The 18,192-nt window shown below is 40.7% G+C and overlaps 2 protein-coding genes across 2 annotated transcripts; both read left to right on the top strand.

The window, feature by feature from the left end:
* The first annotated feature begins 2,746 nt into the window (after nt 1-2,746).
* On the top strand, nt 2,747-7,289 carry rab5if (RAB5 interacting factor). Its single transcript, XM_035159804.2, has 4 exons — nt 2,747-3,079; nt 4,747-4,850; nt 4,938-5,067; nt 5,490-7,289. Exons 1-4 carry the CDS (start codon nt 2,777-2,779, stop codon nt 5,529-5,531), a joined length of 579 nt encoding a protein of 192 aa, XP_035015695.1. The 5' UTR covers nt 2,747-2,776; the 3' UTR covers nt 5,532-7,289.
* A 1,069-nt stretch (nt 7,290-8,358) lies between these two features.
* On the top strand, nt 8,359-17,357 carry dhx35 (DEAH-box helicase 35). Its single transcript, XM_035160064.1, has 21 exons — nt 8,359-8,440; nt 8,804-8,931; nt 10,040-10,132; nt 10,416-10,493; nt 10,616-10,720; nt 10,802-10,863; nt 11,431-11,500; nt 11,649-11,708; nt 12,101-12,213; nt 12,314-12,410; nt 12,538-12,696; nt 13,261-13,471; nt 13,661-13,785; nt 14,028-14,082; nt 14,221-14,411; nt 14,507-14,584; nt 14,681-14,810; nt 14,957-15,038; nt 15,127-15,198; nt 15,345-15,456; nt 15,632-17,357. Exons 1-21 carry the CDS (start codon nt 8,401-8,403, stop codon nt 15,668-15,670), a joined length of 2,100 nt encoding a protein of 699 aa, XP_035015955.1. The 5' UTR covers nt 8,359-8,400; the 3' UTR covers nt 15,671-17,357.
* The last annotated feature ends 835 nt before the right edge of the window (nt 17,358-18,192 follow it).

The following is an 18,192-nucleotide window of genomic DNA, read 5'->3' as shown; positions in this document are numbered from 1 at the left end:
CGTGACGCACACGTCACTGACGGTGGAGTTGGCGTGAGAGCTCGAGCTCCTCCGCGGCGCAGAGAGCCGGAGTGAGTCAGACATCCCGACATGAGTCCGACCGGGGGAGCGACGCGGGGCTGCAGCCTGCCGGTGCCGGTGATGCTGCTGATGGGTCAAGTTCTCCACAGCGACAGAACCGGTCCCGGTGAAAGGTGATGTTGGACTCACCTGTCCCCCAGGTGACTTCTGTTAAAGAGACAGTGAACACATCATGTCAAAAGTTATCATGCATCACCCCCTCATGACAAGCAGCTACTGTGCACATCGATAAATCATTTTATATATACTATTATACAAACATATACAACAAGTTATCATGCATCACCCCCTCATGACAAGCAGCTACTGTGCACATAGATACATCATTTTATATATACTAATATACAGACATATATGGACACTATGTCAAAAGTTATCATGCATTTAACCCCTCATGACCAACAACAGCTACTGTGCACACAAATAATTTGTAGGCATATTAAGACACTGACACTAAATCACAAGTTTCCCCCCCATGTGAAACAACACAGCTACTGTGTACTTATGTACTGTCATATATTAACACTATGTCAAAAGTTACCCTGCATTCTCATAGACGGTAGAAAGTTACTTGTCTTGGCGTGCAGGTGAATGCTGAATTAAATGTAAAAAACAAACAGATAGCGTCCTGACCATACCCATGTCAATAAACACTCAGGGAAATGATCAGCCAAATCACTCAATTCACACCACTTAATCAGGCCTAAGTTATATATCCCTCAGTTAAAGTCAAATAATGGTAGTTGTCCAGTGATGAGCAATAGAGGATGAAGCTGTAAAAAATCCATTATCATAAATGAGGCCCTCTGCTGGGCAGCAGAAAGAACGACAGAAAGATCTCAACGACAAACCAGCCAAAGAGGCTGAAGTCATGTCAAGTTACATGATGTAGGTGAGCATCCACTCAAAGAAACAAAAGCCAACATTGTCTAGTCTGTGCTGCTTGAATATAAATACTTTCTGGTTTTCTTTCTCCACTATGAAATCAGTTAATATCTGAGGGTTTTGGACTGTTGGTTGGAGAAAACAAGACATTTTACCAAATTTAAAGCAGACAACAGCCACAAGCCCAGTGTTCATTTGGGCTTGAGTTTTGTTTTATACGACTGCTTCAGCTTTTGTCTGTTCCAAGTTAACACCACACAGAATCCCTCAGGCAAGGTAGAATCAGCCCTTCACATATATGAGGCTGCAAGCAGCATGTATTTTCATCATCAATATAGCTAATAGTTTATTTAAGAACCAATATACAGAAAATGGATGTTATTATTCCCTCAAGCCCAAATAAACGTATTACAATTTTCTTTTTTCGTCTGACAACTGGCAAATATTCACATATGATAAACTGGTACCCGAGAACTTTTGGCATAAACGTAATATATGATTTTCTATAAACTGATTAATCAATTAATCAGCTTGATCATTTCAGCTCGAAACCACTGGCTGTGGTAGTGTGTGTGGTAATAGTGTGTTCACAGGTCTTGCTAAAAAAAACGATCAGAAAGCTAAGTAAACCTGGAGAAGTAGCATTCACTTTCTATGGTCCACATTTGTGAAACAAGCTCCCGAAGAACCTCATGTCTGCTGCAAATCATAGTTCTTTTTAATCAATGCTGAAGACTTTCCTGTTTACCACAACCTTTTGTTAAATCAAATAATTACTAAATTTTCACACTGTACTGTAACGTTCGCGCTTTTATTTCTTATTTTATGTATTTATTTTCTATTCTCTGTAATATGAATTTTAGTAAATTAGCATAAACACATGAATGAACTTAGAGGCATACTTCACAGAAAAAAGAAAATTCACTCATTATCTACTAAACCACTATGCCGATGGAGGGGTGGGTGAAGTGTTTGCGTCCACAAAACACTTTTGGAGTTTCAGGGGTAAACAGCGTTGCAGCCAATATAATTGAATTAACTGGTGGCCCCTTCGTCAAATGTAAAGAAAAACAACAGTAAAAAAACATAACATGCCTCCATACTGCTCCTGTGGTGTCATCCAAGTGTCCATAAGACCTGACATTCAAATTCAACTTGAAACGGCGTCAATGTATTTAGCCTAAATGTCCGCTACCGGAACAAGCGATGCTACTGCTTACCCATGCTCACCCTCAGGTGAGAGCTTGTGTGCAGTGTGTGCTTGCAAACGTGAACACAGCTCCAGAGGAGGATATCAGAAAGCCTTTCGGCTAAATCGTGTAAATGACGCCGTTTCGAGTCGAATTTGAATGTCGACATGACACCGCAGGAGCAGTATTGAGGCATCTTAAGTTTTTAATCTGTTGTTTTTTTAAGTTTTAAGAATCGGTCACCATTTACTTCAATTGTATTTGAATTGGCTGCAACGCTATTTATGCTGTTTACCTTGTTTACTCTGAAACTCCAAAAGTGTTTCGTGGACTCAAAAATCTTCACCCACCCCTCAATTGGCATAGTGGAAAGTAGATAATGAGAGAATTTTCACGTTTCGTTGAACTATCCCTTTAACTTTCAACCTGACAGTAGTGTGTACCAGTGTGTGGTGGGCAGTCAATGGTGGTGGGAGGTGAATCCTGCCTCCAGTGCGGACATTAGCAGGGCTCCACCGCTGGAGGTCGCTGTAGGTTTTAATAGCAGCTGTCAGGAGCGGTGCAGAAACGTCGCACTCTCTGATTGGCTGCTGGCGGCTCGGGGTCAAACAGCGTCGCGCATGCTCAGAAGCTCTCACACGGTGAGCGACAGAAATCTGTCAGATCAGCGGAGCCTTCATTCCTCTAAATACCTCCACATATTCCTCCTCTGCGCCTCTGCTCCTCAGCTCCTCTCCCTCGAAACTCAACCCCGGCTCCCTTCACATTCCTCCTCGGACTTTTTCGGCCTGAGCAGCGGCAGAAAACAGCGAATGATGACGAGCAGCTCGAAGCGGAAAGAAGACAGTCATCTGCTGAATGGGGGAGTAAAACAGTCCCCATGGAGCAAAGCCCTCAACAGTAACGCTGTTTGGGAAGAGAAGGTCAGACACTTTCCCGAGTTGTACTCTGGGCCATTGTGTTGTTGTGTTTGCCTGGAAGTGCCCTACAATTAGCCATGCAGCTAATCTGCTGTTAGCTCCTCACACAGGCTGCTATGTGGAGCTAGCTGCCATGCTAAGGGTTAATCTGGCTCAGTTGTGGCTGTCTGTCAAATCGGGAAGAATTACTTTTAGTAGTTTGGGCACAGAAAGTGTTGGGTTACGTCTCCTTCCTTGTTAAAGTCACATTATTGAAATGCTTTTTTATATTTCCCACATGTTGTCTCACACTAAATGACTTAGTAGTAGTCAAGGCCCAGGCTTCAACTAATGATTATTTTTACATCTTTAAATCAGCTTATGAAAAAATGTATTAACTGTTAGGGACTGGTTGGTCAAAACTTGTATAAAGATACAAATATATCTGTGATTATCTCGATAAGTGTCACATTATTATTTCTTTTTTAATTTTTTAATTTTCCTCCTCAGTGAAAGTTCTTTACTTTGTGACCTGAGAACGACTCTCGATTAACAGCAAAACATTTAACACATCTGAGGTGGATGAATCATGCATTATACCTCCTCACTGTTCTTACACTATTCAAAGCCTTATATTGATACATATTGAAGCTTGGTTATGTTGCTATTAATGAAAGTTATATAGAGATGATAATCATTGATTTAGTTTAGTTATTTAGTTTTTTGCCAAGTGCTTCTAAAAATATTGAAAAAATAATTCAGATTTCCTGAGCCCAAGGTAACTTCTTCAAACTACTTTTATTCTCCGTCCAACAGCACAAAACTGAAATATACTCTATTTAAACATCCAACACCACATCATAGCCTGAATCAAACCTTAACCCCAAACCACAGAGGTCATAGCTACAGGCGACACTTTGTGAAGGAGAAACTGACACTGAGAAAAACAACTGGTGACACATTCTCGCCATTCAGTCAAAATATTAGCTTATCCATTCCTGTTGCTCACAGTTTAGGAACAAGAGATAGATGAGTACCTGAATCAAGGCTGGATCTGGAAATGCTTTTCCATCGCACGTACACATGCTGAAAGAAACGTTTTGCTCAGGAAACATCAGAAAAACTAGAATGGCTCTGAGTGTAGCTCAGAGGAAGTATAGACTTCCTCCCCTAACCCTGCTCTGCAAGGGCCCTTTCTCGCAAAGTCATATTCTTGGATTTGCCCCTATGTTCATATCCACGCCAAAATGTAGTACGCTACGGTGGCTGAAATAAGCCTAGCTTCTCTGAAACCACATTTAAATCTGCTATAACCAACCATTTCATTTGGATCTGTAACCAAATTGCACACGGTCATTGATATCAGTCCCCTAAATATGCCAGTTTTTTTCCATCCAGATCCATGCGTGATTTCCTGGGAAATTGGTGAAAATGTCTCAAACCTTCCATCTCACAATTGTAAAGAAAGTGATTTAAAAATCATTCCTGGATCCGCGCCCACATTGAATGTTTTCTTTCTTGGCCCAAATTCATTCATTCGTTTTTCCCTTATGCTGCTGCCAAACCAACCAATAAAAAAAACAAATGGACGAGGGTAAAAACTGAACCTCTTGGCAGATGAAAAGTACATGACATCAGGAAATACAATGAGCCACTATGTTAAAGCTGGTTGTATTCTTTTTTTTTTACAGGACGAGTTTTTAGATGTGATTTACTGGCTCCGACAAATAATTGCAATAATCCTTGGTGTGATATGGGGAGTTGCACCTTTGAAAGGATTTCTGGGAATAGCCATGTAAGTATTCTGTCTGCTTTTCACTGAGCCTGAATGTTCTTAATAAAACACAGACAATCTAACATCTTCACTTGTTTGTCCTGCTAGATTCTGCATCATCAATGCCGGCGTCCTTTATGTATACTTCAGCAGCTTTCAGCAGATCGATGAGGAAGAGTACGGTGGCACGTGGGAACTCACCAAAGAAGGCTTCATGACTTCTTTTGCTCTGTTTCTGGTGAGGATGCTAATATTGACGCATAGCATTACTTTCTGAAGACGTGTACAATTTACGCACCAAGCATACACTGGATATGCACAGCAGCAATGATGCGCATGCGTAGTTAAAGAAAGTATATCTCTTTATTCACACATCAAAGAACAAAAACTGCAGATATTGTCCCCAATAAATGACATATTTGCTTAAGGAATGATTTTTCTCGTCCTGTATGGACAGGAGGAATGATAACATGCAGTAATTATGAACATGCAGTAATTATATTCTAAGAAACAATTGTAGTATTTCATATTCTTGTCATAATTTTGCGTCTAATCAACAAATCAATGCTTATTGTAGGTTTATGACAAATTCAGCTGTTTGTTACTCATTTAATTTAATGATTAACATCTAATCTATGTGTTTGTTCATGTCTTTACCAGGTGGTGTGGATAATCTTTTACACAGCTCTACATTTTGACTGAGAGGAATCCATAGGACACTAAATACGAACATTTCTGTTGAAGCAAATTATGAAAACACAGGAACTCCATGAACTGAGGGGTTGTCACCGCTCCTACATACAGTATGACTGCTCAGTGCATCATGGGAATCCTTGTGTGACTAACGAGATACTGCAAGACCATCATGATGAACATGCCCACATATTGTACATCTCTCTTAATTTGAGTGTTCCTTTTTTTGAAGGCATTCTCCAGTACACTTGCCATTTGTTAAATTTCCTCCCTCACTTCATCGACATCGTCTGTGACAGACCAGTAACGATACAGAAAGCAGCTCAGCAGTACCATAAATGCTGGAAAATAGGAGGAGGATGATTCATCTGGGTCACTTTACTACAGGCACCTTCCTCTGCTTTGGAAGAGTGACATGAACACAGATTTTTTTTTTTAGTGTGTGTATTCAACCCTGTTGACTGCTCATGAGCTGGTCCCTTAAATCACAGAAACTGGACAGTAAACAAAGTCTTGTCACATAATAATCATGATTCAATCAGTCCATGAGTGTAACCGTTAATGTAGGGTCAAAATGCACCATATCAAATGTACTTAACTACCAGTAATGGATTAACTATGTGGATTCACTGCTGAATTAAACTTTGTGCTTGTTTTTCTTTTTGGAGATCTGGGCTGAACAAAACAATTGAATTATAAGTGGTATGACAGTGAAGTACCTTTTATAGGTTACTGTTACCAGCTACAGTATGTGTCTGGTTTCAACGGTGGAGTCGTCTTTGGTTATGAAAATATACAGGTGACTCTGCTACATTTCTTTTGCTGATTATATATAAACAAAGCATTTTAAAGTTAAATCTGTAATTTCTTCTCAAGGGTTTAGACTCTGAAATATTGTGGCTGAAATCGCACAAATTTTAACATCAAGACAAATGGTTGTAAGATGTTTATATCAGCTCTTCTCCGGCCCCAAGTCAGTATCTGCTACCAGTATCAAAAAGCTCTAATGTCTGTCAGGAACTAATAATGATCTCATTTATCTGCACATCCAAATAACTTCTTAAAACAAAGAGGGAGGGATCCTGCATGTTGTGTTCAGATGCAAACGATTCCCAGTCTCAAGCAAAAACCTGGTCTGTGCACTGCCATGATTTACTGTTCAGAAACCTAGATGTCATTGATTAATGGCTTAGACCTAAGTTAGGAGGGTACAAATAATTTAAATTGTTTTCTCACATGTAGCTTCCAGATCAAAGTCTTACCTGGAATTAATTTAAACTTGTCTGTAAATTCTGTATCATGTCCCTTTCTGTCCAATCCACCTTGTAATGCATTGATTTATTTGTACTTATGTTATATCTTGTTTGATGTAACATATTTCTCAGTATTTTATAGTGGAGGCCTATTAAAACCAGTTCTGACAAAGTTATTGTAATGATACTGTTATATTAGATACACAACTGGTGTTTGAAAGGATTGTATTTTCTGATCAAATTTTTGGGAATCATTAAACATGGGCTTAATTTGGCCTTCATTTTCAAAGAAATGCTCTTTTTTTTTTACTAAAACAAAGAAATTAATTTGTTTTTAATTTTTTGTAACTGATTCATTCAGGGATTATTTTGTACCTCTGCATTGAACTGTATGCTGGCATTGCTAAGGTACAGATTTCCCTTTACTTAAATGTATTGTACTGCAGTTTATTGTATATTATGGCTGCAAATAATGCCTATTGTCTTTATCAATCTGATTATTTTCCCACATTAATCAATTGTCTGTGGAGTGTCATTAATGTCCCCCGTGTGTTCTCTTTATCTGACAGTTCAAAATGCAAATGTCTTCAGTTTACACTGATATAGAGAAAATCAGAAAACCTTGATATTAGAGAGGCAGAATGACTTAAACAATTTATTATCAAAATAATGACCAATAAGTGTCCTTACAATCAACTGCATGATCAACTGACTACTTCTTGCAACTCTAATTTATACATAGGTCAGCTTTTTGATATCACTACATAATGGAAATCCATTGCTGCCAGCTAAACACAAATAGGTAAAATGGTAGAAATAAAGATGCAATATTAAAGTTATTTGCATTTAAAAGTAAAAGAAATGAATTGCCAACAAATTAATAATATGTGAAGTGGGCAAAAACCTTGACTCGCTGCAATAGTCAATATGTTTGGCACTGTGTTTCAACATTCTGACTTTAATGAGTGTTTTTAACTTTGTCAGTTTACTATACTACCTATATCCTAGTCCTTAACCTATTTATTTTTATAAATTAACTTTTAACCTCCCACTCAACCCATCAATGCAAACAGGCCATAACAATTAAGATAGATAATATTAAACAAATAGAAATAAATTACAAAAACTACTGTGTTGAAACAACTCGAATGTAGATAAGATAAGCGAGAGAAGTTGGAACTTTATCGTTACTGAAGGAAATTCATGTGAAAGAACCGTTCCAAAGTTACACTAACAAAGAATAAAAGCAATAAAATGTTTAGAATAAGTGATAAATATGAAGTGCGTGAGAAGTAAATGCAAGAAGACCACTGCCTAAACAAATAACAATAAATTCAATAAATGTAAAATGATTAACTAAAGACATTAAACACATGCACAATTGTTGAACTTTTATCTTGATCAAGTAAAAATATATAAGTAAAATAATACAATATGATACTTATACTTATGATAACAGTGATTTCCTTTCGTTTTAAATTAAAATTAAATTATAGCTTGAAGATTATTTGCAGCGCGCTGACGTCACTCGTGATATCTCCGTGGAAACCATAGGCCGTGACGTCAGGCGCAAAAAAAAAAGAAAAAAAGGAAAAGGAAATAAAACATGTGACGTAGAGGGCAAGATGGCGGCTCCCCTTTCCACGATGAAATTTTGGAAGCCGGGTAAGTTGGACATAAGAGAAGAATTCACACGTTTGCTGGAAGTTTTTCGGGTACTGTAGTTTACCAGTGTACAGCTGCTAACATGCTAACAGAGAATTAGCCTCGCTCCGGCCGCAGCCTCCTGCACAGCCGCTGCGCGGTCCCCTGCAGCCCGGTAACGTTAGCTCTGCGGAACCGAGGCGAAAAGCTGTCAAAATGAAACAACCCCAAAGTGCTAATGCGGTTTAAACATCACCGGTGTAGGGGCTCGTGTGTCTTTTATGTCACGGCGCCGACACTGCGCTGAAGCCCGGCCGCCGTCCTCTGTAACTAACACTTTAGTAGAAGATAAATAAAACATCTCCACCATCTGCTCTGCTCCAGGCGCCGAGGCTCCGGGGATCTCAGAGGAGCGGGAGCTCAACACGGAGACCAGCGGCTCGCCCGTCATCTTCAACCCGCACACCGCGCTCTCCATCGAGAAGCAGCGGCAGAAGCTCCCCGTTTTCAAGGTTCCAAAGTCTCACTGTGCAACTGTGAATGAAACTGTAATGGAGATCCACTGTTGCAATGCTACTGTTATAATTATCATTATACTAATAATAATGATGAGCTTTATTTCTATAGCACCTTTCATACAAGACATTCAATATAAATAAAAGTAAAAACATGTTAAAATGTTATTCAAATAAGAAGAGAGCAGATTTTAAGAAACATGAGATCATGTTAAAATGACATTCAAAAGCAAAGGAAACCGAAAAGAAAGAAAATGATAAAAATAAACATAAAAGCGCAGGAGCGCAAGCAAGTGCAAGATCTAGTTAAAGGCTGAAGTAAAGAGAAATGTTTTTTCTTTTGAAGACATTCTCTGAAGCAGCTTCTCTGATATCCAGCGACAGCCTGTTATGTTAGATTCACAGCTGGTGTTTGAAAAGATTGTATTTTCTGATCTATTGGATGTATCAATAGTAGACTGGCACTGGATCTGGACCAAATTGCACACACACACTCATGGATATCAGTTTCCTATACAAGTTAAATAAATTTCTGGATCCACACCAAAATTTACTGGGTTCTTCCTTGACCCATGTCACTTCCTTCCTGGGAGTTTTCAAGCTATCGGTCCTGTAGTTTTTGCGTGATCCTGCTAACTATCAGACAAACCGAGACAAAAAACCATTCGTGACAATCCTCTGCATTGTGCAAACACCGTGAGGAGATATGACAGATAATTGATCCTCTTCGGGTTTGTAAAATGTTTAGCTGTTTATCAGGTGTTTGTCATTCTCTGCTCATAAAGAATAGATTCAAACCACAACCTTCACTCAGAAACAACGATCAGTCTTTAAACTTGAAAGAAATAATAATGTGACATTTATTGTGATAATTATCAATGTCAACTGATTTTGGTCATATTGCCCAGCCCTAACATGCTCTCTGTTTTTTCTTACTCTACTTACTGTTTCTCAAGGTTTCACAACTTCCTCTTTATTGTGCCTGAGTTAACTGTCGGGTGACAAGTGCATTGAATGTGGTCCAGTGGGTTTTGGCCTCTTTAAGTGATTTTCTTTTTTTAATGGCAGTTGATGAGCTTTTTTTGTCAATTGCTTCCTCATCCAGCACAGAAACAACATCTTGTACTTGGTGGAAAGCTTTCAGACGGTCATCATAGTCGGAGAGACGGGATGTGGGAAGACAACACAGATACCTCAGGTTAGTATAATTCTGAAAGGGGCAACCTAATCACATATGCAACCAATTTAATAGCCACAAAGCAGAGCACTGTTTGATACCTGATATTGGTTTTACGTCACCTTGTCTTGATGCTTAGTTGCCTTTTCTCGTTGAAGGATTTGGACCACATCAGCCAGAGTTACATTTTAGCTCAGGGTGCAGTTTTGCAACATCAATGTCTCTATCTCATGCTTTGAACTCCTCCTCTTCTTCTTCTTTTTTTGGATCTCCCTAACTCCTCTTTTTATCTGACTCCTTTCAGTACCTGCTGGAAGCTGGCTGGGCGGCGGAGGGGAAGGTGATCGGAGTGACACAGCCCCGACGCGTGGCTGCTATCTCTGTAAGAGCTCTGCTGATGTCCTCTGACCGTTCTGCTCCTTCGCTGTTTTAATGTCATTTCACTGCAAAGACACAATCCTGCTTCATACACTTTATATTTCCCCTCCTATGTCCTGCTGATAGGTTGCTAACCGTGTTGCAGAGGAGAGGGGGGCCCTGCTGGGGCACGAGGTGGGCTACACCATCCGATTTGACGACTGCTCTGATCCTCAAGCCACAAGGATCAAGGTATTCTGCACCAGATGAGTGTGGTTTTGTTTCGCTATAGTTGGTTCCTTTCAGTGCTGAAACTGTCCCTGTGTCCTTCAGTTCCTTACAGATGGAATGCTGGTGCGGGAGATGATGGCTGATCCTCTCTTGAAAAAATACAGGTACAATGAAGTGAATGAAGCCATTCCATAGGCAGTTTTCACAGCAAATATGTTGACTTGCCACAACATGACACAACAGTCCGCCTCACAGCAAGAAGGATTCTGATTTGAATCCTGGTTTGCCTCTGGTCTTGCTGGAGTTTGCATGTTCTTTCAGTGTTTGTATGGGTTCTATCCGGGTCCTCCTGCTTCCTCCCACAGTCCAAAGACGTGCACATCGGGTTTAGGTTAATAGGAGACTCTAAATATTCTGTAGGCTGGCGACCTGTCCAGCGTGCACCGCGCCTCTCGCCCAATGTCAGCTAGAATTGGCTGTAGCTCTGCCTGCGACCGTCAAAGGATAGGCAGGATTGATGGATGAATGGATAATTTGACAGTGAGCCGATGTGCACGATACCAGGACCCTGAAACTGAAGCAGCTAAATGCACGTCACTTATCATTAGTTGAGCCTTTTCTGCATCAATATGCCAAAAATGTCTTCTTGTTATCAGACATGTGAACTTGTTTTTGTTATAAAGAATTCGGATTCACTCCAACTCTGTTCTTTGTTGTGCTTTGATCCTCAGTGTGATGATTCTAGATGAAGCGCACGAACGAACCCTGTACACAGACATAGCGATTGGGCTGCTGAAGAAGGTAACACCAGCTGATGCTGTCAGTAGATAAAATTTAGGTTTTCCTGGTCACATGTTTCCAGCCATTAAAATAATGTCAGAAACTTGTACCTTCTTTTCCGTTTCTACCTTGACTCTCCTTACCTTTTGCCATTGATTTCTTTCAATAGATTCAGAGGAAGCGGCGAGACCTGCGGCTGATTGTGGCCTCTGCCACTCTGGATGCCAAGGTGACTGCATGATTAAGATGAACAGATATGCTTGGTTGGCGAGAAAAGAAAAACAAAGACAGACACGGGGGAAAGTTGATTTCAGGTCAGATCACGTTGTACTGACATCTGCAATACACTGATGAAAGAAAGACACAATCAGGCCACTGCCGCGCTCAGCGTCAAACAAGTCAGCTGAAATGCTGTATCAGACATCTACTGTACGTTTTGGTTCAAGATGCTTTTATCTGCACATTCAGATTACTATGTTGCACCCCAATTTTAAGTTATGTGCTTTCAAAAAAGTCCAATTTAGGGCAGCAAGAGAATTTCTTAGGATTGCTGCTACAATTAGCTAAGGAATCCCTCCTCAATGCTTTTTTACTAACTGTACAATCACGTTTCTTCTGAAGAAATTCCATGACTTCTTCAACCTCAATGAGTCTGGGGATCCCAACAAGGACACGTGTGGCATTCTGACAGTAGAAGGACGCACGTTTCCAGTGGACGTCTTCTACACTGTCAGGTGCTTAACCCACATATTTCAGTTTTCAGGAAATAAGTTTGTGTAATTAGTTTATTATTTATCAGTCTTTAATTTTGAAACGTCTCGTGTGTGTTCTCAGTCCTGTGCCAGACTATGTGAAGGCCACAGTGGAGACGGTGCTGAAGATCCATGAGACGGAGGATGACGGAGATGTCCTGGCTTTTCTTACCGGTCAGGTGAGTGTGGCCATATCCTAATACCACCACTCAACCTTTCTTTAATAACTTCCATTGGACAGAAGGGTATAGATTGAACGCCAGCATTCCATGTGTTATTTCAAAACTCTTTTGTTATCATTTATAGGAAGAGGTGGAGAAAGTGGTGTCCCTCCTGCAGGAGCAGGCGAGGTCTCTGTCACGATATGGCATGAAGAAACACCTGAGAATTTCACCCATGTACTCTGGTCTGCCATATGCTGAGCAGATGAAAGTCTTTGAGAGGGCACCTTCCTCTGTTCGCAAGGTAAATGCCTCCTGTGTTTTTGTACAGTGAGGATAAAATTATTTTAAAGGTTTGCAATTCTGTCATTTTGCCCATATGGCTCATAAATCCATAAAGAAAGAAAGAATCAAGGAAGAGGAACACACTGTCTATACAGTATAGAAAACTAGAATGGCTCTTAGCAGAGTGCATATCTCCACAAAGGGCCAACAGAAATCAGTTCCCTAAATATGCAAGATTTTTTTCCCATCAGGATGAATTATTCTTTGTGAAATTGATGAAAATGTCAAAAAACATGAAAAAATAAAGTCTGGATCTGCTCCTTTGTCTGTATCTATGCCAAAATGTAATTGGTTCTTTCTTGGCCCATGTCCCATCCTAACAAGTTTTGTGGAAACCCATGTAATAGTTTTTGCTTAATCCGGCTGACAAACTAACAAACCAATGTACTGAGGCCAAAACGTGATGTAAAAAAACACCCTGTTCTTAAACACTGCAGTCAGCTGTTCACGTAGGAGACAACAGCAGCCACTAAAACTGATCTGTACAAAGCATCTGACGAACTCCCCCTGTTGTTTCCTCCAGGTTGTGGTGGCTACCAACATAGCTGAGACCTCCATCACTATAAATGGCGTTGTGTTCGTCATCGACTGTGCCTTTGTGAAGCTTCGCGCCTACAGTCCCTCCACTGGCATCGAGTCGCTGGTGGTCACCCCCATCTCCAAAGCCTCAGCGAGTCAGAGGGCCGGGAGAGCCGGACGAAACCGACCTGGGAAATGCTTTAGACTTTACACGGGTAAGTGTGAGTTTGCCGGAACAGAAGAATGATTAGTGTAGAATATCGTTATGTTAGAGAAAATATGCGTTGTTAACCTTTGTGGAAAATTGATATAGTCCGTTATTCTTCTCCCTCCATCATCCCTCTGGCTTTTATTCTCTACGTCTTTCCCTCCCCCTTTCTTATTGCCTCTGTTCGTCTCTACAGAGGAGGACTTTGAGAAACTGCCTGCCTCGACTGTGCCAGAGATGCAGCGCACCAATTTGGCCCCTGTCATCCTGCAGCTCAAAGCATTAGGCATCGACAATGTGCTGCGCTTCAGCTTCCTATCTGTGAGTAGCTCTCGCTCTGCATCCACAGGGTGGCTGTGTCATACTCACCCACTGTGAAAGGAGTTGTACTTTACATGTTAATTAGACAATGGCCCCTTGTCTCTGGGGAGGAAAAAATACACAGAAACCATAAAACTAATCCAGCCGTGGTCTGTTTGGGCTTTAAAAGATTGTCACATCATTTTTAATTCTTTCAAAGTAAATATTGTAATCTTGCGTTTTCTTTTACTCCACTTTAACAGCCTCCTCCTGCTCAGACCATGGTTCAGGCTCTGGAGCTGCTCTACGCTCTGGCAGGTAAGAAACAGGGTCGTCAGCAACGTTTTAAAGTAAAAAGGTCCCTTAACTGCAAGATTGTGTGTTGGCAAGCATTTGCAAGCTGAGGCGTCCTTGCACAAGATGCAGAATCTCAACTATATGCATATGTGTTGGCAGGTCTGGACCATTACGGCCGTTTGACGGATCCCACGGGTTTGCGGATGGCGGAGTTTCCCCTCAGCCCCATGTTCGCGAAGATGCTCCTCGAGTCAGGAAACTTCGGCTGCTCCAAGGAGATTGTTACCATAGCTGCGATGATGCAGATCCAGAATATATTTGTGACTGCGCCCAATCAGAAGAAAGCTGCCGTAAGTGGAAAAACAGGCTTTTCAGAAGGAGCTTATTTGACAGAAACGCTGTGTCAGCATAACAATGATCCAATTTTTGCTATCTCACCCTGCAGGCCCGAGAGCACAGGAAATTTGCAGTTGCTGAGGGAGACCACCTCACCATGCTGAATGTGTACGAAGCGTTCATTAAGGTAAAGCGTTAGTGTACATGTAGCTCAATCAGTGGCAGAGAAACACAAGATAAAGATGACTCTAATCAACGCTACACAATTTCCTTTTTCCTGCAGCACCAGAAGAGCTCCCAGTGGTGTCAGGAACATTTTCTCAACTACAAGGGTCTGCTGCGGGCTGTGACCGTACGAGAGCAGCTCCGGCGTCTCATGAACAAGTTTAAGGTGCCGCGGACTTCCAGTGAAGGTAAGTGTGCGTCACGTCAATCTCTGTGTAATGAGACGAATTAGCTGTCTACAGTGAATGACACATAAGGTAGCGGCAGTAGCTGGTGACCTTTCTTTTTTTCCAGCTGTGTGTTTTTAATCTAATAAAACATTTGTCTTGCGCAGGAGATCCTGATGTGATCCTGAAGTGCATTGTGTCTGGGTTTTTTGCTAATGCAGCCCGCATTCACCATTCTGGCTCCTACAGGTGAGTCTCCTTCACCTGTTATCACTCCTCTATCAGATATTTGCCTTATTTTATTATTTCATTATTCATTTATTATCTGCTTTGCTAGGACTTTACGAGACGACCGTGAGCTTCAAATTCACCCCAGCTCTGTGCTATTCGGGGAGAAACCTCCAAAATGGTCAGTGCACATTCCTTGCACTCTGCTGCTGCAGGATTTGCTATTATGTACAAATCTTGTCCAATAAACATGATTTTCTTTAGCTATTTTATTCTCATACATGAATTTAACAACTATACGTAAAACCTTCACATTGTCTCCTCCAGGGTTGTCTTCAATGAAGTGGTGCAGACATCAAAATACTACATGCGCGATGTGACTGCTGTTGAGTCTACCTGGTTGGTTGAGTTGGCCCCTCACTTTTACAAGCAGGCCAAGGTAGGGCAAAAAACAGAATCACTTATTACACCAAGGAGGTTATGTTTTCGTCTGTTTGTTTGTCATTTAACAGGATTACGCAAAAACTACTGGACAGATTACCACGAAAATTGGTGGGAAATTAGTCTGTTAACAGAGCTGCTTTGATTGAACTGTTTCTTGTGTTCTCTTTCAGCATGGTTCACTGGCCAGCAAGAGATCCCGGGTCCTGTAAATCTCGCCATCAATTCACCACGATTAGACAAAAGTCACTGACCTAATGGAGAAAAGCCGTCTCAAGTTGCCACTGTGCCCCCTCTCCTTTTCATTGTATATAAATATGTAAAATATTAATTTTACATGTCCACCTGCACATCCTCCTCACACTCTGTGGCCATGTTAGAATAGCAGTAAGTAGATATATTTTTTATTACTGACGTGAACACATGTGATTTATTCCATTTGAATTTGTCTTGTCTTGCTTTTCAGCAGGATGTAGTTTATATTTAAGAGTAAGTGATGATGAATGTGAGATGAGTCCAGGCTGTGCCTGTGTGTGCGGTCGTTCAGGCATCGTCATGCAGTTCATTCATACTTGTACATAGTCAGAGCATCCTGAGGTCCAGGGATCGACTCCTGTGTCAGAGGCCTGTCCATACCTGGTTCTAGGCTTCATTATTTTTTTAATTGCCGTATTTCTTTAGTCCTGGTTGCATGATAAATAATGAAAGATGATAGAGTGTGAGGATGTTTTCCTGTGAGAGACTTGAGCTTTAGTTTTTTCAGTTAGTTTGCTCTCCTCTTAGCCTGGGTGCTTTGGGGTTTAATTGGCACTTTGAATCCAATTCAGTTTTGATCTCTTCAACATCCGGGCAGAATGTAGTGGTATATATTTTCAGACCGAAAGAGGGATATACATTTATTTTTTTCAGTCAACTTTCAGATAATACTGTGAAAGGTCTGCTTTATTTTTGGCTCCTGGTTTTTCTGCTCTGTAACTACTGTCTAGCTCAGGCGTAGTGGCCTTGTCACCGCTCTGTGCCCGGTTTCTTTATCAGTCTATTTCACATTTCATTTTCTGGAATGGAATGTGCAAATACACTCGAGCATTGTAAATGAAAAGCTGTGAAATCAAACCTAAAGCTGAAGTGCCATTTCTAGCTGTGATGACAAAGTGCTTTCACACATGTATCCAAAGCCTCAAGGAAACAGTAGCATTTATCTCTGTGGTCATCGTGATTGCGTTTCCTCTTATGGATCGTCTCACCTCTGAGCAAGGCCATAATGTACTTTTCTTTCCTTGTTACCTACCACATCTTCAACCTGGTGTTCAGTAAAATGTCCAGTTACAGTATTTATGACCTCCATTCCATATAGACAGCATGAATGTGCCCGACATTTCTGCTTTCGTCTTTGGTTGTACTTTACTTTTTGGTTTGTCTTCAGAGGTGTTTGGCTCTGAAAGCGTCAGAGAGCTTCAAGTATTAAAAGTTTTGTCATTCGCTCTGCTGGGATCCAAACCAGCGAGGTCACAGTCACCCATTTTTGCTCCTGCTGCATGGTTTTGTTCTTGAGGTCAAGAGTGTAGATTCACTGAACCTGTAATCAAACCACAGAACAACACACCATAGCATAGATAACAGCTCAAATTAGATGAACACACAAATGTACACAAAAGTACCTTTGCATGCTTAACGGTACTCTGATGTAGACCTATAAACACTCGATCAACACGTAGACTTCACCGCAAATGAAAACATTTTTTGCGAGACGACTCGTTTATTCTCGTTTGTGCTGATACTTGTGCAGCCAAAGCAGTAATCTGTAAACCTGTGTCACTGCTCACCTCTGAAATAAGAAACTATCACTTGCCATTTCTTCCTCCCACCCTCTAATAAAGCCTTATTGTCATGCACTGAGAATCGGCTTCTGATTTCTTTACTCACTGAAGTACTTTTTGTACGTCTTCATGCAGTTCATGTCTTTGCCAGGTGATGTCACTGTTGTACCACAAACAAAGACGAGCAGAATGGTGAAGAAAATCATCTGTAAGTGTGAAGAATCTATCTATCTATCTATCTATCTATCAGCTGTTGTGGTAAGTGTATGGATTTAAAGTACTTGATGAAAAGTTACTTGGGTTTGAGCCACTGGCCCAATTTGGAGATACAGTATGATGAACATACGAGGGATCTGTTAATGTACAGTGAGTGAAATAATCATTTCATGAATAGCACACTAATAAGTTCAGAATACTGACTACAGGAAGCCATTAAAAGATAAATAAAGTACTCAGTTCTCAGCGTCTATGAAATGCTAAAGCCAAATACAAGGCTGATGTAATTTTTAAAAAATATTTTGCACTGCACTGCCACTTGAAAGATGGAAGCTTAAAAAAAGAACAAAATCAAATGTATTTAATGACACATTTACTAGATGACCCCTTACCCTGATGTAGCACCATGACAACCATGCATCCACCGCGTGCCATAGTCCAGGGTGGACGGGTCAGTGAAGAAGGCCTTTACAGGTATTCATCTGGTGCTTAAAAGAATAGGCCAAAGAGGGCGGTCACTTTGGGGCTCCATCACTCTCCAGATCAACATTTTTTACATGCAACACTAACTATTAAATTTGTTTTACTTTGTTACTGTACTTGGATACATTTTCCATGTATCTCTAAAGTATTTTTATTTTCTGGGACTTTTCACTTTTACTCCACAACATATATCGGCAAATATGTTTTCTGTTATGTCT

The sequence above is a fragment of the Hippoglossus stenolepis genome, chromosome 6 (genome assembly GCF_022539355.2).
Source record: "Hippoglossus stenolepis isolate QCI-W04-F060 chromosome 6, HSTE1.2, whole genome shotgun sequence".
Lineage (NCBI taxonomy): Eukaryota > Metazoa > Chordata > Actinopteri > Pleuronectiformes > Pleuronectidae > Hippoglossus > Hippoglossus stenolepis.
This window is presented reverse-complemented; position numbering and strand designations above follow the sequence as displayed.